The sequence below is a fragment of the Akebia trifoliata genome, unplaced genomic scaffold (genome assembly GCF_017979445.1).
Source record: "Akebia trifoliata isolate Shusen 1 unplaced genomic scaffold, ASM1797944v1 Contig00756, whole genome shotgun sequence".
NCBI lineage: Eukaryota > Viridiplantae > Streptophyta > Magnoliopsida > Ranunculales > Lardizabalaceae > Akebia > Akebia trifoliata.
This window is the reverse complement of record NW_028237178.1, coordinates 30,635-49,779: the sequence shown is the minus strand read 5'-3', so window position 1 is coordinate 49,779 and position 19,145 is coordinate 30,635. Positions and strand designations below refer to the sequence as shown.

The 19,145-nt window shown below is 35.6% G+C and overlaps 2 protein-coding genes across 2 annotated transcripts; both read right to left on the bottom strand.

Moving 5' to 3' along the window:
• Positions 1-5,521: 5,521 nt before the first annotated feature.
• On the bottom strand, positions 5,522-8,833 carry LOC147381103 (putative disease resistance protein At5g66900). The gene is made up of 3 exons (XM_086430849.1): positions 8,038-8,833; positions 6,887-7,290; positions 5,522-6,145 (listed from the first exon to the last, which is right to left on the bottom strand). The coding sequence occupies exons 1-3, from the start codon at positions 8,831-8,833 to the stop codon at positions 5,981-5,983; spliced, it is 1,365 nt and encodes a 454-aa protein (XP_086286975.1). The 3' UTR covers positions 5,522-5,980.
• A 161-nt stretch (positions 8,834-8,994) lies between these two features.
• LOC147381102 (putative disease resistance protein At5g66900) lies at positions 8,995-18,866 on the bottom strand. Its single transcript, XM_086430852.1, has 4 exons — positions 17,449-18,866; positions 16,246-16,649; positions 15,154-15,506; positions 8,995-9,283 (listed from the first exon to the last, which is right to left on the bottom strand). The coding sequence occupies exons 1-4, from the start codon at positions 18,533-18,535 to the stop codon at positions 9,010-9,012; spliced, it is 2,118 nt and encodes a 705-aa protein (XP_086286978.1). The 5' UTR covers positions 18,536-18,866; the 3' UTR covers positions 8,995-9,009.
• Between the last annotated feature and the right edge of the window lie 279 nt (positions 18,867-19,145).

The following is a 19,145-nucleotide window of genomic DNA, read 5'->3' as shown; positions in this document are numbered from 1 at the left end:
TCCCAAACCTCAAGGGTCAAAAGCGGATCTGCGTACCCCGCGGATCGAGGGCGCTTTTAGTAAGTATTCTAGTATTAGTAGAGGAAGTTGAGACAAAATTGAATTTGTTTTTAGAATGTTTTACTATTTTAGATTAGTAGAAGTTGAGCCAAATTACAAGTTTGAAAGTCTATTTAAATGATGGTGAGCAACAATGTTTAAAGTATCATATTGATTGAATTTTTCGGTTAATGAAGTTTCGATACGGTGTCGATTGATACATACTAGAAACATTCAATGTTTCATATTGGCTCGGCTGATACCAATACATATTGACAGATACATTCCAATATTTCAAACCACAGTGAGAAATACATTTTGCAACATCTAGACTATCAATAGAACGTTAGCTTTCTTAGAATAATTCTCTTGTTTTCCTTGTGGATTCAAGGTTCTTTATCAAAGGTGAATAAAGTGATCTTCTCCTTCTTTCACTATGATTCAATGTGAATTTTGAATAGATAGATATACCTTTCACTTGTACGTCTCGACAAAGCTTAGCAGCCAATGTATTCTTCCCAGATCCACCAAGTGAGCACAATCCAATCGTACTCACGTCGTCTCTAAACAACTCCATCTTCAATTCTTTAAGTCGCACATCCATTCCAATAGAAAAATTAGGGATTTCAGGAATTGCACACCGATATTCGTTCTGATCCACTTTTCTACTCCCAACACTTCTTGCTATCGAATTCAATTGATCTAATTTCCTATTCACTTCCTGCAAATGGACCAAAACCTGTTTCTGATCCACATTTCCACTCCCAGCACTTGTTTCCATCAAATTCGATTGATCCAATTTCCCACTCAATTCCTGCAAATAGGTCAAAACTGGTTTCTGATCCACATTTCCACTCTCAACACTTCTTTCTATCAAATTCAATTTCCTACCCACTTTCTGTAAATTGACCAAAACTCTCTTTTAATTTAATTTTATTTTTATTAGTCTTGCTATGATCTGTGGCTAAACCTCCGTTAGAGAGGTCAATGAAACTCAAACAAGATCATCTTAAATTATTATTTGTTTCAATTATGCTTGAATGTTTTATTATGATACCGATTTCTTCAGAAGTGATCATTGAATAGAATGATTAGTCTCATGATTTTGATAGTTTAGTCTTAGATAAGTTTAAGATAAACTATATTTGTTTGGAGATTTAATGTTTTACCTTTGATTTCGTCTTATTAAATATTATCATAGAATTTTGGATTACTAATTGGATTAACAAATTTCATTCTCCGATTCAATAATACTAACTTTGTTAATTGAATCGAGATAAAAAGTAAACAAATAAATTAATATAGTGACATGTTTTGGTAGATTTGACTGATCTAATTCCTTATATTATGATTCCATTTCCTATTTATTTTAGAATAGTTTTAATTCAATTTCATTTAATATTTTGAAAACCGTGATTAATAGTTTTAAGTCAAAAGAAAAATTACTGGATCAATGTTGTCTTTGTGGATCGACCCTTTGCTTGTCAAGATTTTAAATATTTATGTTATCTTATTTTTTTAATAATCTACATCGAACAAGAATATCCATGGTACTATAGGAAAACAAATTCAAAAGTTCTCCAAAGAAATTAAACACCATTTATTGTCAATTTGTGGTTTTCCTGAGTTGAATGATAGAACACACTCCTCAATTGTATAAGCCTTGCCATTAAAACGTCCGTGAGCACATTCCTTCAAGGAGATCAAATTTAATTGGTTATTGAGATTCATAAGGGCAAGGCAATAAGAATAGAGGGACTGCAAATGATCATATGGCATTTGACATAAGCACATTTGAAATCCTGCTTTCTTCATTTCAGTAAGAACCTCCACAGCCTTCGAGTTTCAAAGCATTTCATATTCCCAAGAATTACAGGAGAATTGTTTATTGAAATGCCACAAATGTTATAACTTTACTGTAGAAAACTACAATATGGAATTTATAAAGGGTTTTGACATTGATTTGTAGAAATCATAACCAGAACAACTATCTCACAAAAAAGATTGCTAAATGATGAAATTAATCTTTAAATTACAATAAAATAAAAATGCAACTAAAATCTCTTCCCAAGATTCATGACTAGGTTGAGTTGATTCAAGCCAAACCCAACTGCACCTACATCTGGATATAACCTTGCTTCACAGCATCGTGCAGTCTCAAAATATAATTTCAGAACATTCTAATGAGATTGAACAAAACATTAAATGTTTTGAATTGTCTCAGATGTTTCAGTCAAGTCAGTCTCGATTTTTTACATTGACAGTAATATTGTCTGTAATGAGAGATTTTAAATCTTAATAATCACAACAATTCAGGTGATTCAAAATGTTGAACGTGGTGTTTATGATCTTTACCCGAGCCCAACTTCAAAAATTTATCATAAAGCATAGATGATAATGACAATAATAATGACGTCATAAATATTAACGTAATAATACATTATAATAAGGTGCATTGTGATACACCACAGAACATAGTTAAAAGAAATAAATTAGATCAGTTTAATGTTAAAAATAAAATCAGACGTGGTAAGGTTTATCTCGAGGAAGGATTTCATATTGATATTCTTCATATAAACTCTATTAGGGTTCATTATATCACAATACACTTTGCTACAACGCACAATAACATGATCACAATTTTTAACATGCAATCAATGTGATAAAAGGGAAGATACTAGGTGATCTAAACCCAGGACTAAGAGACGTGTCTTCTTGTATATTCGGCTTAGGGAAAAGCAGAGCTTCCCATAGGTTGCCCATTTCTTTTTACACAAAAAACTTTATCTAGATGCCTAAGTTGCATGGACGATCTTGGCAATCGTTCTATTAAGCACCACATCATGTCAAGCTTACTCAAACTGCATAATTCCCATCTCTTCAGGCATGTTCTACAATGAAGAATCAGATAAATCCAAGACACTAGCTTGCCAAATCTTGGAATAGAATCAATTAAATTAACAAGATTTTGGGAGGATAGTTGAAGGAGCTTGACTTAAGCATCACCTTACTTCTAGTTCATATAGTCGACCCAAATGTCTATAAGAACTGAAGCAGGGATCTTTTGGTTCTTGGAAAACAAACCCAAATCCAAGAAGCACTTTCGAACATCATCATCTAACATATCTAACCTAGTTGCAAGCCATTCTAGAAGATCCTTTGTGTGTCAAAAATGGAAATGAGAGAACTTCAAACATTACCAAGGTAATATAGAAGAGAACTTCTATTGACACCCCAACTTTTACTTATGGCCAAGGAGGATCTTGTGGTCCATATCTCCCTTTGCCATTTGTTGGGGGTTGTGGAAAGAGAAGACTCGTCGGATTTTTTAGGGCAAGGAACCCTCATTTTAAGATGTTGTTGTATTGATAATGGGATTTTTTTGTGTGTTAAGTGTTCAAAGAATTTGGGGAGAGGGGAGTATTTTATGGTATATGGTATTGGGTTTGTAGAATCACCCTTGTCATTGGGCTTGAACATTGTTGTTGTTGGTCATCTCGGCCACTTCTAATATATTTTTTGCATTTACTTATCACACACACACACATGCACATGCGCGCGCACGCGCACACACACACACACACACATGTATGAAGGAAGGCCAATATGTGAATTTACCAAGCTTAAACAAGAAATTGGCAAATTTGGGCGTCCACTAATAGCAATTGCTATTTTGAAAAATACTATTGAAAAGCTCAAAAAGCAGGTAGGGAAGCCAAAATCAAAGTTTCGTCAAATCCATATTCCAGAGATTGAAAAATATTGTGGTACGTAGTTTGATTGGACGATATGAGATTGGAGAAATCCAAGATAAAAAAAGATATTCCAAGCTGGAGACCAAAACATTCAACGTTGAAACAGTTGACCACAATTTAATGGTCATAATGTCCACATATAGATCCAATTTTTGGCCTAGAATAAGAAAGGTGAAAGCATTGTTCTAATCCACCTTGTTATAAGAAAAATAATTTATTTGAATAAAATTCTATGCATTAATGTAAAATTTTAAATTGAGTTAAATGATTAACCTATTATCAAACAATATAACTCAGATGAATCAGCTCCGTATGAACTGGGGGAAGAGAAATGACTGACACCAAGTTTTAAAACAGAGGAAGCTCGAAGACACTTGGCATGGCCACAACATTTTAGTGTGAAATAAATAGTAAGCTGACAATGCTAGCCTCAATGTCAAATTTAGGTCAAGCCACTCTCAATTTTTATACTGACCGCAATATTGTCTATAAGGAGAGATTTTAAACCTTAACAATCACAACAATTCAGGTGGTTCAAAATGTTGGACATGGTGCTTATGATCTTGACCCGATGAGTCAACAATCCAACCTCAAAAATTTATCATAAAGCGTAGATGATAATGATGATGATAACGAGACAGAAAATATTATGTAATAATGCATTTAGTAAAGTGCATTGTAATACACCAAAACATAAATTTAAAAAAACAAAATTAATTAATTAAATTACATTAGTTTCATATTAAGAATAAAATCTGACGTGGTAGTGTTTATCTAAAATAAGAATTCCATACTTCTATTCTTTATATAAACTCTATTAGGGTCCATTATATCACTATACACCTCTTATAATACACAATAACATAATCCCGATTTTTAACAAATGACAAACCATGTGATACAAAGGTTAAATACCTAATGACATTTAGGTGCTCTAATATTTCCTCAAGAGAAAATCAGTTCTATTCGTCAGGAATGAATATATGTATCTTCAGTTTAGGAAGAGACATCTAGATGGGAAATCCCATCATACCCATTTCTTTATCACAATAAACTTCCTCTAAGACAGTATAATTCACGTATGTTCTCAAACAAAGAATTACATAGAATCTGGTGAGCTTGCAGATTCCTGGCGGAAATGGCTCCAAACAATATAAATCTTTTATATCGATCTCAATGATACTTTAAAATTTGCAGATTCAGCAAATTCTTCAATTGCTCTCTGATATCATCAAGTAAAGGATCATTGTCAACTCTTGACATTTTCTGCAAATTCTGCATTCGCTCTCTGATATCAGCAATTAAAGGATCATTGGGAACTATTGATATTTTCTGCAAATTCTTCAATGGCTCTCTGATATCATTAATGTTAGGACACCTAATCCCCTGTAAACTTAATATCTTTAGTTGGGATAGATAACCAAGAGAGGATAACCCACTTAGTTCAGCACCGTAACATTCATTCAAAATAATCAGAACCTTCAACTTACTCATTTTCTCCATGAACTTGGTAAGGTGAACTTCAATGTTGAGCTACTCAGTATCAAGACATCTACTTTAGGAAATTGCAACTCAATGTAAAAAAAAGGACACTTACGTAATTTTGAAAATTAAGCAATGTAATTTGATTGCAATTTTCTTGATTTTTACCAAAATGACCCCGATTATATTAATTTAAGGATTTTGTTAACGTGTTGTGCAAAAAATAACATTTGGAAATCGGATTTTGTAAGAAAATGCCCTTAAAAATATTTTTTTTTTATCACAATACCCTCAGATTCCAATTTCCAAAGTGGATCTATTGCACTTTAATGTGTGCCCAACAAGACCCTAAATTTAAATATACAAGTGGGGGCATTAATGACCACTCGAATTTTGGTTTTGAACCACTTCTACTTGGCCCTCTCTTATTATAATAGAAAAGATATGTATGTTAAATCAGTCTGCAATATAAACAATGAAAATCATCTGTAGCAAAATATGGAGAAGAGCAACATACCCAACACTTCCTACTAGATCAACGAGATTTCAGGAGGATAGTACACAGAGGTTGCGATAAGCATCATCTTTATCTAGTTCGTAGAGTCCAACCCAAATGTCTACAAGAACAGAAGCAGAGATCCATTGGTCCTGGGGAAACAAACCCAAATCCAAGAAGCACTCTCGAACATCATCATCTAAGAACTCTAAACTGGTTGAAGACATTCAAGAAGATCCTTGTGTGCGTCGAAGATGGGGAAGCCTTCCCCCAATTTTTTCTCTATCCTTCTCCACATCCTTGTAGGTTCTCCACATAGTGAGGAAGCAATCACCATAAGAGTCAGGGGGAGTCCCTTGCAACGTCTTACTATCTATCATTTAATAACAATCAAGTAAAATCAGTTATTTTCTTTTTGTAGAAACCATACAAGAAAAACAGTATACACACAATACAGAGGTAGGGCATCACTAAATATTAATTTGAACAAACCAAAATTCAATACATATAAATAAATAAATTCAATGCTTATATTTACAGTGGTCGATGTTTTGAATTATTCAAAACATGGAACATTTTCAGAAAACAAGGTGTGCATGTGTGTGTACATATGTACGCGCATGTGCACAATGGTGGGTGTATGGATCCATGTGCACATGTGTACACACGCTTTGAAGCACAATAAACGGAAGGGCAACACTTTGAGACATTACGTTGAATAAATCAAAATTCAATGATCATTTATGCATGGGTGTACTTTCTTGAATTATTTGAGAACATATGACATTGGGAAAACTTTGAAGCGCCTAGCCGACTTCAAAATTCCAGTAGAACCCTATCCTTTTGATTACGTGTGGTATTTTCAAGGAGGTATCCCAAATATTGATAAAAACAAGGGACGTCAAAGAAATACAAGAAAGAGACTAATGAAATCTGAGTAAAAAAACAAGGCATGCGTGGTGGGTGTTTGGATCTGTGCATGCATATGCCCGTGTGTGAGTGTGAGTATTGTGTGATCGATACCTAAGATTCTACATGGAAATGACTGTATTCCTACAACTCGATGTATGTAGATTGTAAGCATACATTTGATTATCACAAATAAATAAGGTACCTTCTCCACACAATCTTCATCTGGCATCTCATAATTTTCATTTCGCGGGAATGCCAAGTGACGAAAGAGACTCATTGAATCTGAGTCACTCAAAATTTCCAAAGAATATGTACAATCAAATTGTTTATGCTTAGTTCTTGATGTAACCAGTATTTTATGTCCAACAGTTCTGAACACAAACTTCTCAAGGAATTGCTCTTCCCAGACATCATCCAGGACTAACAATATGGGTTCTCCTTCTTTCTGCTTCATCAGGTATCTCAGCTGCTTCTCTGCATCTTCGTCATTTTGAAATTTTATAAACTTATTTCCAACGAGCAGCCTTCTATGTATTCCCTCTACGATCACTTTAAAGTCAGGCGAGCTTGAAACGGTTAAGAATATGATGTTATCCTTGAATATTTCTGTACAAATAGAGCACCAGAAAGCTATTTAGTAAGAAGGAAAACTTCACGATCATAAATCAGAATACCAATTACAACACCAATTCGAAATGTTTATGACGAGCACTCCAACACAGAGAACGTCGAAGGCCATTGAGAACTTTTATTATCACGAAAAAAGGGCTGTTCTAAGGGTTAAAACACACTTTTAAATCAACTCTGTTTTAACTTTTTTCCTGGGTAATTTGGAGTCTAGATTTGTTTAGAAGGTCATTAGTAAGTATTCTAGTGTTAGTAGAGGAAGTTTAAACAAAATTGAATTTGTTTTAGAAAGTTTGACCATTTTAGATTAGTAGAAGTTGAGCCAAATTACAAGTTTGAAAGTCTATTTAAATGATGGCAAGAGACAATGTTTAAAATATCGTATTGATTGAATGTTTCGGTTAATGAGAATTTCAATACGGTATCCATTGATACATTCTGATATTTCATATTGGCTCGATTGATACTGATACGTATCGACAAATACATTCCGATATTTCAGACCATGGTGAGAGATACATTTTGCAAAGGTTCTTTTGTTAGACTATTAATAGAACCTCAGCTTTCTTAGAATAATTCTCTTGTTTTATTTGTGGATTCAAGGTTCTTTATCAAAGGTGAATAAAGTGATCAAAATTCAATGTCAAAATTTTAAATCTACTAAGGAAAACCAACAAATCATAAGTTAAAAAAATGTAGTTTGAAATTTTGAATAGATAGATATACCTTTCACTTGTTCGTCTTGACAAAGCTTAGAAGCCAATGTGGTCTTCCCAGATCCACCAAGGGCGCACAATCCGATCATACTCACGTTGTCTCTAAACAACTCCATCTTCAATTCTTTAACTCGCACATCCAATCCAACAAAAAAATTAGGGATTTCAGGAACTGCGCACTGACATTCGTTTTGATCCACATTTCCACTCCCAAGTCTTCTGTTTACCAATTTCCTTTTCGCTTCCTGCAACTCGAACAAAGTCTGTTTCCGAGCCACATTTAAACTCCCAACACTTTCTTCTATCAAATCCAATTTCCTATTAGCTTCCTGCAACTCGAACAAAGTCTGTTTCTGATCCACATTTCCACTCCCAGCACTTAATTCCATAGAATTCGATTGAAATATCAGATCCTCATCTCCACTCCAACGATTTCCATCACTTGTTCCCCAAAAATTCGATTGAAATTCCAGATCCTCATCTCCACTCCAACGATCTCCACCACTTGTTCCCACAAAATCCGGTCGAAATCCCAGATCCTTATGTCCACTCCAACGATTTCCATCATGTACCAAAAACGAAAACGAACCCCTACGATGACAATGCTCATACTCCAAAATTTGTTTCTGATCTGTTGATATTTTCTGCAAATTCTTCAATGGCTCTCTAATATCATCAATGGAAGGACGACGAATCCCATGTAACCTTAATATCTTTAGTTGGGATAGATAACCAAGAGAGGATAATCCTCTTAGTTCAACATGAAAATATTTCTGCAAAATAATCAGAACCTTCAACTTACTCATTTTCTCGATGAACTTCGGTAAGGTGAAAGTGAATGTTGAGCTACACAGTATCAAGACCTCTACTTTAGGAAATTGCACCTCACTCCATGTTAAAGAAATCATTTTGTCTGTGAAATAACCTTTGTAGATCCTTGTCCATGAAGAAATCACTGCGTCTGAGAAATAAACTCCATAAGTCAATGAAACAACAATGAAGCCAGTCGACACAAATGAACAAAGATGAAAAAACCTGTATGGATAGACACTAAGCTGGCATGAAAGGTTAGGTGATCTTGTTCCCTCAAACTCTTGGGAATACTGTCTTTCGTTAGGTCCATCATTAGTCTCTTTCTTTGGTTTATGTTTCGCTGTTCCGAACACTTGTAAATAGCCAAATCTCGGAGAACATCGTGTTGTGTAACAAATAGGTTATAAAAGATTCCACCAGTCCCCTCCCCTGCATCTTTTTCTCTGATGAACAAAAAAAGATGTTTCTTTAAGATATGTGTAGATAACACAATGTCCAACCTGTCAGTTGATGAATACAGTACTAATGGCGATCAAGGAAATATGATCGATTTTAATTCTTCCTTATTAATGACACATCATTTAGGAAAGTTTTGCCAAAATTGTAGTCATTCTTCTGGTTAATACTGATCTAGAAGATGCATGTGCAAACACATGTATCAAAAGAGCTTATTTGTAATTTAAAATATTGATTAAAGGGTTTTTGAAGATTACATAGTATAAAAAAAAAGGATACTTATGTAATTTTGAAAATTAAGCAATGTAATTTGGTTGCAATTTTCTTGATTTTTACCAAAATGACCCTGATTATATTAAATTTAAGGATTTTGTTAATGAGTAGTGCAATAAATACCCTTTGGGAATTGGATTTCATATGAAAATGCCCTTAAAAATATTGTTTTTTACCACAATACCCTCAGATTCCAATTTCCAAAGTGGATTCATTGCACTTTAATGTTTGCCCAACAAGACCCTAAATTTAAATATAAGTTAAAATTGAGAGAGGAAAAAAGAAGATTAGATTATTTGATTAGCCCTAATTAGACTTTAAAAGGGAATTACATAGTCTAATAAATGGAAAAGACTAAAAAGGACAAAAGACTAAAAAAAGTCTAATAAAACAGAATTATTCAACACTCCCCCTCAAGTTGGTGCATGAATATCAACATCAGCCAACTTGAAAAGACACCTTCAAAGGCGGTTTTGCTAACACCTTTAATAAGAATATCGACGAGTTGCTGAGATGTAGGAATAAATAGAGTACAAATCTGCCCAGAAATAATCTTCTCTCTAATGAAATATCGATCAACTTCGATATGCTTCGTTCTGTCATGCTGAACAGGATTTGCTGCTATATTAATGGCTGATTTATTATCACAATATAGTGAAAAAGGTGTTGTTACGGGAAGACACAAATCAGTTAGTAAGGTCTTGAGCCACAACTCACATACTCCAAGTGCTATAACTCTATATTCTGACTCAGCACTGGACCGACAAACCACATCCTACTTCTTACTACGCCAAGTTACCAAATTGCCACCAACTTTAGAACAGTACCCTGAAGTGGATTGTCTATTAGTCACTAACCCAACATAATCTGCATTTGTCCACGCCTCAACGCGAAGATGACCATGATTACTAAACAAAGTACCTTGACTAAGATATCTAAGAATACGATAGACAACAGTAAGATGAGATGTTCGAGGTGAGTGCATAAACTGACTTACGACACTAACAACATAGGCAATGTTGGAGTGAGTCATAAACAAGTAAATCAATTTTCCCACAAGACGCTAATACTGGCCAATATCTGACAAACACTCCCCCTCAGAATCAACCAACCTGTGATTCTGCTCAATAAGAGTATCAACGGAATGAGAACCAAGCTGACCGGAGTCACAGAGTAAATCAAGGACATATTTACGTTGAGAGATAAATATACTAAAGTGGGACTGCGCAACCTCAATACCCAAAAATTAGCGAAAATGGCCAAGGTCCTTAATCTCAAATTGATGTCCTAAGTAGGATTTGACCTCAGTAATACTAGCACTATCATCTCCAGTAAGGATAATATCATCCACATAAACAATTAGAGCGATAGTTTTACCCTTGGAGTGACGCAAGAAAAGAATGTGATCAGCAGAACTCTGATGCAAAACCAAACTAATGCATTACCCTAGTAAAGCGCTCAGACCATGCGCGAGGAGACTACTTCAGTCCATAGAGAGAACGACGAAGATGACAGATATGTGCAGGAGAAGTAGGTGTGAGAAAATCAGGAGGTTGAACCATATAGACATCTTCCTGAAGATCACCAACGAGAAATGCATTCTTGACATCTAACTGAAAGAGAAACCACCATCTGATTGCGGCAATAGAAAAGAGAATTCGAATGGTGGTCATATTAGCAACTGAAGCAAATGTCTCCTGATAATCAATCCCATAAATCTGAACATAATCCTTTGCTACCGGATATGTCTTATAACGAACAATAGAACCATCAGGATTATACTTAAGGGTGAAAATCCAGCGACATCCCACAGCATTCTTCCCAGGCAGAAGAGGAACAAATTCCCAAGTCTGAGTCTTTTCAAGAGCATTCAAGTCATCAATCATAACTGCTCGCCACTCAGGATGGGCGATAGCATCTGCAACAGTATTAGGAGGATAACAGCAGAAACAAAAGTAAGAAAACTCCGAAAGGAGGGTAAAAGAGTAAAATCAAATATATAATTAGAAATATGATAAGTACAAGTGCACTTACCCTTGCGAGTGACGATAGGACGATCATCACAAGGGACAATAGGAGACGGAACTGGAGGCGAGGAAGCGAGCTGGTCTGGTATATAAGTGATGGTCGTATTGCGTGGTTACCGAGAATAAACCTGCAATGAAAGAGGTGTCGAACTGATAGGAGGTAGAAAAGGAGGAACAGGCATAGGAAGAGAAAATAACAAGGGAAAGAGACCATTATTAAAAGAATCTAAAGGAAAACACTCAGACTGAATGTCAACTGACCCATAATAATATGAGGTATCTCAAAAAAGAAAACATCCCGAGAAATGAAATGCCTTCTTAAAGGAGGATGATAATAACAGTATCCTTTCTTGGTAGAGGAATAACCCAAAAAGATACATTTTACGGTCTTAGGGTCAACTTTATTACAAGTTTTGTCAAGAATTTGAACAAAGCAGACGCACCCAAACACACGTGGAAGGAGTGGAAACAAAGGACAATTCGGATGGAACTGAGAGAAAGACGTGACAAATTGAAAAACTCGGGAGGGGATCTAATTAATAATGTAAACAGCATTAAGAACTGCATCGGCCTAATAGAATTGTGACACGTTCATGCCAATAGAGATGGCACGGGCTAACTTCTGAATATGGCGATTTTTCCTTTCTGATCGACCATTTTACTGAGGAGTCTTAACATTGGACATTTGATACTCAATGCTAGACTCTAAACAAAATTTCAAAACCTCACTATAGGTGTACTCAGTACCATAATCAGAACGGAAAGTCTTGACGGTACCACCAAACTGGATATGAACCATAGTAAGAAATACTAATAGAATAATGAAAACGCACATGCTTAGCTAATTGACAAGTTTCACACGAAAAATCAAGTAAATTATTATTATGAAATAAACCAGGGAACATGTGTTTCAAATATCCAAAGAAAATATGGCCTAAGCGTAAGTGCCAACGCATTACAAGAGTCTTATTAGACTGACTATTACTACTAAGCTGAGAAACAGAATGAATGTTAAGTGAAACGGGTGCATCCAAGATATACAAGTCATTCACTTCACGTCCAATGCCAATCATCTTCTTCGACCCCAAATCCTAAAAAACACAATGAGGAATAACAAGTTACACTGCAATTCAAATTTTTGGTAATACTACTAACAGATATAAGATTAGTAGTAAATTGAGGAATATGCAGTATATTAGTTAAGGATAAAGAAGATATAACAGAAAATTGACCTTGACCAGCTATAGAGGACAAAGAACCATCAGCAAGACGAATCTTGCAATAACCAAAACAAACACTATAGGTTTATAATAGGGAGGATGTACTGGTCATATTATCTGAGGCACTAGAATTAATGATCTATGATGAGAAAATGGTGAAAACACTGTGTGCAGATGCAAAGGTACCTGAGTGAGTAAAAGTAGAGATTGACTAAGATGAAGTCTCCATCTGATTGAAGAATTTCCTAAACTTGTCAAGCTCAGCTTGGGATAGAGATACTGTATCCGAGGAGGAGGTAGTAGCCGAAGGTAGTGTTGGATCAGTAGTCGATTGAAAGAGTACATGAGCTGAAGATTGGTAAGACGATTGATGTTGCTGATTAGGACGACCATGAAGCGCATAACAACGAGCTTTTACATGGTCCAACTTTCTACAATGATCACATTTATGTCGCTGATGTGTAGGCAGACACCCACTGGGAAGCTGTAGAGAAGGTAGGCGAGCAAGCATGGAGGAGTGATCTCCTAAAAAATGAGGTAGAGCAGCTGTGCGACGACTCTCATCAACCAAGACATAAGAATACGCAGTCTGTAAGGACAAAAACGGATCCATACCCTATAAATGAACTCTCGGATACTCAAACTCATCCGAAAATCGGGCAGAAACTGAAAGACTCGATTCTTATCCAGAATCAACGCATAAAATCCCTCATCAAAAAGGTCCTTCCACGCATAGGACGAGGAATAGAAAGTCAACTCTTCCCATCGAGCACGTAGTTGTGATATATATGTGGTGATTTAAGAGTCACCTTGAGAGGCGAGAAATCTCAATCTCTAAGTTAAAAATGCGGACATTGTTTTGACGTTGCGAGTAGATGCTCTTTGTGGAATCCAATATTTGTTTTGTTGTCGTAAAGAACATAAAATCTGTCCCAATGTATGATTGCATAGATGTAATTAACCAAGAACGGATCATAAAATCATTAGCAAACCAGTTGGAGTAAGTAGTGTCAGTCGGTGCAGGTTGTTTATCCACCCCTGTGAGGTAACCAATCTTTCATATTTTCCACCAATGAACATTTCAACCGATCTTACCCAAAGAAGATAATTTGGACCATCTAATTTCACAGTGGTAATTTGGATGCCTAGAAAGTCATTTGAATGAGAGGGAAGCCTACCTGATCCACCACTATTACCCGTGATCGAGGAAGAGGACGTCTTGGTGGCCATCAAATAGTCGGTGTGCTTTGGTTTGAAGAGAGTTCAAATAAAAAGAGGAGATGACTCACGAGGGGAAAAAAATTATCGCAGCACCCTAAATATGATAATACACGATCATAAGATGCATGGAAAGTGATTGAATACGATTGTAGATGACTTGAGCAGGCATTAACTCAATCGTAGGGCACCAAGAATCAATTATGTCATTGTCGTAAGTTTCAAACAACCACTTGCTATTGTTACAACCTTCAAACAGAAACACTACTGTGATCGCAGGCACCTAACCAACAGTTTTCTGTGATCGCCAACCCCAAATAGCAACACTACTGTGATCGCAGGCTCCAAATCAATAGTTTTCTGTGATTGCCAGCCCCAAACAGCAACACTATTGTGAGTACAACCCTCAACAAGCACCCCTGCTATGATCGCAAACTGCAAACAGAGCTTTGCATGATTGCCAGCCCCTGTGTCGCCTAACTTTGTTTTCAGCAAATAGCCAAGTTGTTGTCATCGCAAGCCTCTGTGGAGGTCCAAAATGCCATCGTTAAGCTTGACCAACACCAACCAACAAACTTGTTGTTGCTGCAGCCCTTGATGGTGGCTGCACTACTGCCGTAGGGATTCAAACAATCCTCAAGGCCCTATCGCATGATGCGATTAGAGTGTGGAGCAAAAAAAGAACCCCTATAGGGGTGATATGTATCAAACACGAGAGGTGTAGAGTATAGATTTTAGGAAGAGAAGGGCAATAGAGTTTGTAGCAGAATTTTTTTTTTTTTTTTGGGGGGGGGGATGTAAGTAGAGAGAATCAGGCTCTAATACCAAATTAAAATTGAGAGAGGAAAAAGAATATTAGATTAATTGATTAGTCCTAATTAGGCTTTAAAGGGGAATTACATAGTCTAATAAATGGAAATGACTAAAAAATTCTAATAAAACAGAATTATTCAACAATATACGAATTGCGGCATTAATGGCCACTCGAATTGTGGTTTTGATCCACTTCTACTAGGCCTTTTCTTATTATAATAGTAAAGATATGTATGTTAAATCGGTCTGCAATATCATCAACCAATGAAAATCATCTGTAGCAAAATATGGAGAAGAGCAACATACCTAACACTTCCGTCTAGATCAACGAGATTTTGGGAGGATAGTACACGGAGGATGAACTCAGCATCATATTCATCTAGTTCATAGAATCCAACCCAAATGTCTACAAGAACAGAAGCGGAGATCCGTTCGCCCTTGGGAAACAAACCCAAATCCAAGAAGCATTCTCGAACATCATCATCTAAGAACTCAAAACTGGCTGCAAGACATTCAAGAAGATCCTTGTGCGTGTCGAAGATGGAGGAGCCTTCCCCCAATTTTTTCTCTATCATTTTCCACATCCTTGTAGGTTCTCCACATAGTGAGGAAGCGATCAACGTAAGAGTCAGGGATAGTCCATTGCAACGTCTTACTATCTATCATTTGATAACAATCAAGTAAAATCACTTATTTTCTTTTTGTAGAAACCATACAAGAAAAACAGTATACACACAATACCAAGGTAGGGCATCAATAAATATTAATTTGAACAAAGCAAAATTCAATACTTTAAAAAAAAAAAATTCAATGCTCATATTTGCAGGGGTCAACATTTTGAATTATTCAAAACATGGAACATGTTCAGAAAACAAGGTGCATGTGTGTGTACGTATGTGCGCACATGTGCACAGTTGTGGGTGTATGGTTCCATGCGTGCATGTGTACGCACGCTTTGAAGCACAATAAACAGAAGGGCATCAGTTTGAGACATTACATTGAATAAATCAAAATTCAATGTTCATTTCTACATGGGTATACTTTCTTGAATTATTTGAGAACATATGGCATTGGGAAAACTTTGAAGCGCCAATCCGGCTTCAAAATTCCAGTAGAACCCTATCCTTTTGATTACATGTGGTATCTTCAAAGAGGTATCCCAAATATTGATAAAAACAAGGGACATCAAATAAATACAAGAAAGAGACTCATGAAATCTGAGTAAAAAAACAAGGCATGTGTGGTGGGTGTTTGGATCTGTGCATGCATGTGCCCGTACGTGAGTGTGAGTATTGTGTGATCGATACCTAAAGTTCTACATGGAAATGACTGTATTCCTACAACTCGATGTATGTAAATTGTAAGCATACATATGATTATCACAGATAAATAAGGTACCTTCTCCACACAATCTTCATCTGGCATCTCATAATTTCCATTTTGCGGGAATGCCAAGTGACGAAAGAGACTCATGGAATCTGAGTCACTCAACATTTTCAAAGAATATATACAATCAAATATTTTATGTTTAGTTCTTGATGTAACCAATATCTTATGTCCAACAGTTCTGAACACAAACTTCTTAAGGAATTTTTCGTCCCAGACATCATCCAGGACCAACAATATAGGTTCTCCTTCTTTCTGCTTCATTAGGTATCTCAGCTGCTTCTCTGCATCTTCGTCATTTTGAAATTTTAGAAACTGATTTCCAACGCCAAACCGTCTAAATATTCCCTTTACGATCAATTTAAAGTCAGGCGAGCTTGAAACGGTTAAGAATATGATGTTATCCTTGAATATTTCTGTACAAAGAGAGTACCAGAAAGCTATTTAGTGAGAAGAAAAAAAAAAGTAAAAAATAACTTCACAATAATCATAAATTGAAACAAGGATAACTTCACCATCATAAATCAGAATACCAATTACGACACCAATTCGAAAAGTTTATGACGAGCACTCCAACACGGAGAACATTGAAGGCCATTGAGAACTTTTATTATCACGAAATAAAAGGGTTGTTCTAAAGGTTAAAACGCACTTTTAAATCAACTCTGTTTTAACTTTTTTTTCTGGGTAATTTGGAGTCTAGATTTGTTTAGAAGGTCATTAGTAAGTATTCTAGTGTTAGTAGAGGAAGTTTAAATAAAATTGAATTTGTTTTAGAAAGTTTTACCATTTTAGATTAGTAGAAGTTGTGCAAAATTACAAGTTTGAAAGTCTATTTAAATGATGACGAGAGACAATGTTTAAAATATCGTATTGATTGAATGTTTCGGCTAATGAAAATTTTGATACGGTATCCATCGACACATTCCGATGTTTCATATCGGCTTGATTGATACTGATACATATTGACAGATACATTCCGATATTTCAAACCACAGTGAAAGATATGTTTTGCAAAGGTTCTTTTGTTAGACTATTAATAGAACCCCAGCTTTCTTAGAATAATTCTCTTGTTTTATTTGTGGATTTAAGGTTCTTTATCAAAGGTGAATAAAGCGATCAAAATTCAATGTGAAAATTTTAAATCTACTAAGGAAAACTAACAAATCATAAGTTAAAAAAATATTGTTTGAAATTTTGAATAGATAGATATACCTTTCACTTGTTCGTCTTGACAAAGCTTAGAAGCCAATGTGGTCTTCCCAGATCCACCAAGGGCGCACAATCCGATCATACTCACGTTGTCTCTAAACAACTCCATCTTCAATTCTTTAACTCGCACATCCAATCCAACAGAAAAATTAGGGATTTCAGGAAGTGAACACTGATATTCGTTTTGATCCACATTTCCACTTCCAAGAATTCTGTCTATCAAATCCAATTTCCTATTCACTTTCTGCAACTCGAACAAAGTCTGTTTTTGAGCCACATTTTCACTCCCAAGACTTTCTTCTATCAAATTCAATTTCCTATTAGCTTCCTGCAACTCTAACAAAGTCTGATTCTGATCCATATTTCCACTCCCATCCCTCGATCCTATCAAATTCAATCGATCAAATTTCCCACTCAGTTCCTGCAAATTGTCCAAAATCCGTTTCAGATCTACATTTCCACTCCCAACAGTTCTTTCTATCAAATCCAATTGATCCAATTTCACACTCAGTTCCTGCAAATTGTCCAAAACCCGTTTCTGATCCACATTTCCACTCCCAACACTTGTTTCTATCAAATCCAATTTCCCATGCACTTCCTGCAAATTTTCCAAAACCCGTTTCTGATCCACATTTCCACTCTCAACACTTGTTTCTATCAAATTCAATTGATCAAATTTCCCACGCACTTCCTGCAATTTGACCAAAACCCGTTTGCTCCAAAACTCAACGTTTACATTCAAACTAAAGAACCTTTCCAAATAATCATTCAGTTCTTTTAATTTCGCCGAATACCGAACCTTCTTTATACTATTCTTAACCGTCAAACATTTTCTAACCAGATCCGCCCCTTTCTCCAGTTCTACCTTTAATCTATCGATATCAGGACTTTCTGGATAATTTAATTCTCCATTTAACACTTCAATCTCTTCGCTTTTGGGAATTATAAATTCCAGAGTAAATTGGAGTCTTTCCATGTCGGATTTGAAGTCCCGGATCTTATCTTTCGCAGCTAAGATTGCATCCAACAGCTTTCCTGCAATTGCACCTACCGCAGCTCCTACCAGAAGCTCGTCTACTACCAACGGCATTTTTAACTCTTCTCCAAAACTTCAATCCTAAATTAGGGTTTTTTTTTTTTTTTTTTTCCTTCCAGTTGTGTTCTTCGTTCGAATATTTCAAGAGATACTACAGTTCAACCACGAAATTTCAAGGAAATGCGATGGGGAAAAAGCTTTGAAGCGGACATCCCTCTTCAAACTTTCGGTAGAACCCTCTCCCTTGTGTGAAACGTGGCATTTTCAAGGAGGGTTCTAGGAAACTTCAAAGTACTTTCCGAGCAATCATCGAGAGAGACTTCACGCATTGTTAAAGTTTTCTTGGTCAATGTGAAAGAGAGGGTTCTCAGAATCTTCAAAGCCATCACTTGTAAATAAAATAAATAAAATCAAAATTCACATTGAAATCAAGAATAATAGTGAGAATTTTATAAAAACAAATAATTTATAAAAAAATGATTGAACCTGAGAAGTATTAATGGGCTATGGATGAAGAATAGATGATTGGGATTGCATATTTATTTTCTTAAATGCAATCTACAAGAAAAAGTCATAATTAAAATTTATATCAATATCTTAAAATTTCACAAGATTTATATCAATGGTACATGATCATATAACTGTTGAGTTCGTCAATAATAAT

Coding starts and splice junctions, on each gene's coding strand:
- LOC147381102 (XM_086430852.1), bottom strand. CDS start 18,535: ATGCCGTTGGTAGTAGACGAGCTTCTGGTAGGAGCTGCGGTAGGTGCA. Junction 15,507..16,245: donor ATGAAGATTGTGTGGAGAAG/GTACCTTATTTA, acceptor ATCAAATGATAG/ATAGTAAGACGTTGCAATGG. Junction 9,284..15,153: donor GATCTAGACGGAAGTGTTAG/GTATGTTGCTCT, acceptor TTTGTTCATCAG/AGAAAAAGATGCAGGGGAGG.
- LOC147381103 (XM_086430849.1), bottom strand. CDS start 8,833: ATGAGTAAGTTGAAGGTTCTGATTATTTTGCAGAAATATTTTCATGTT. Junction 7,291..8,037: donor TCAAGACGAACAAGTGAAAG/GTATATCTATCT, acceptor CTATTTGTACAG/AAATATTCAAGGATAACATC. Junction 6,146..6,886: donor ATGAAGATTGTGTGGAGAAG/GTACCTTATTTA, acceptor ATTAAATGATAG/ATAGTAAGACGTTGCAAGGG.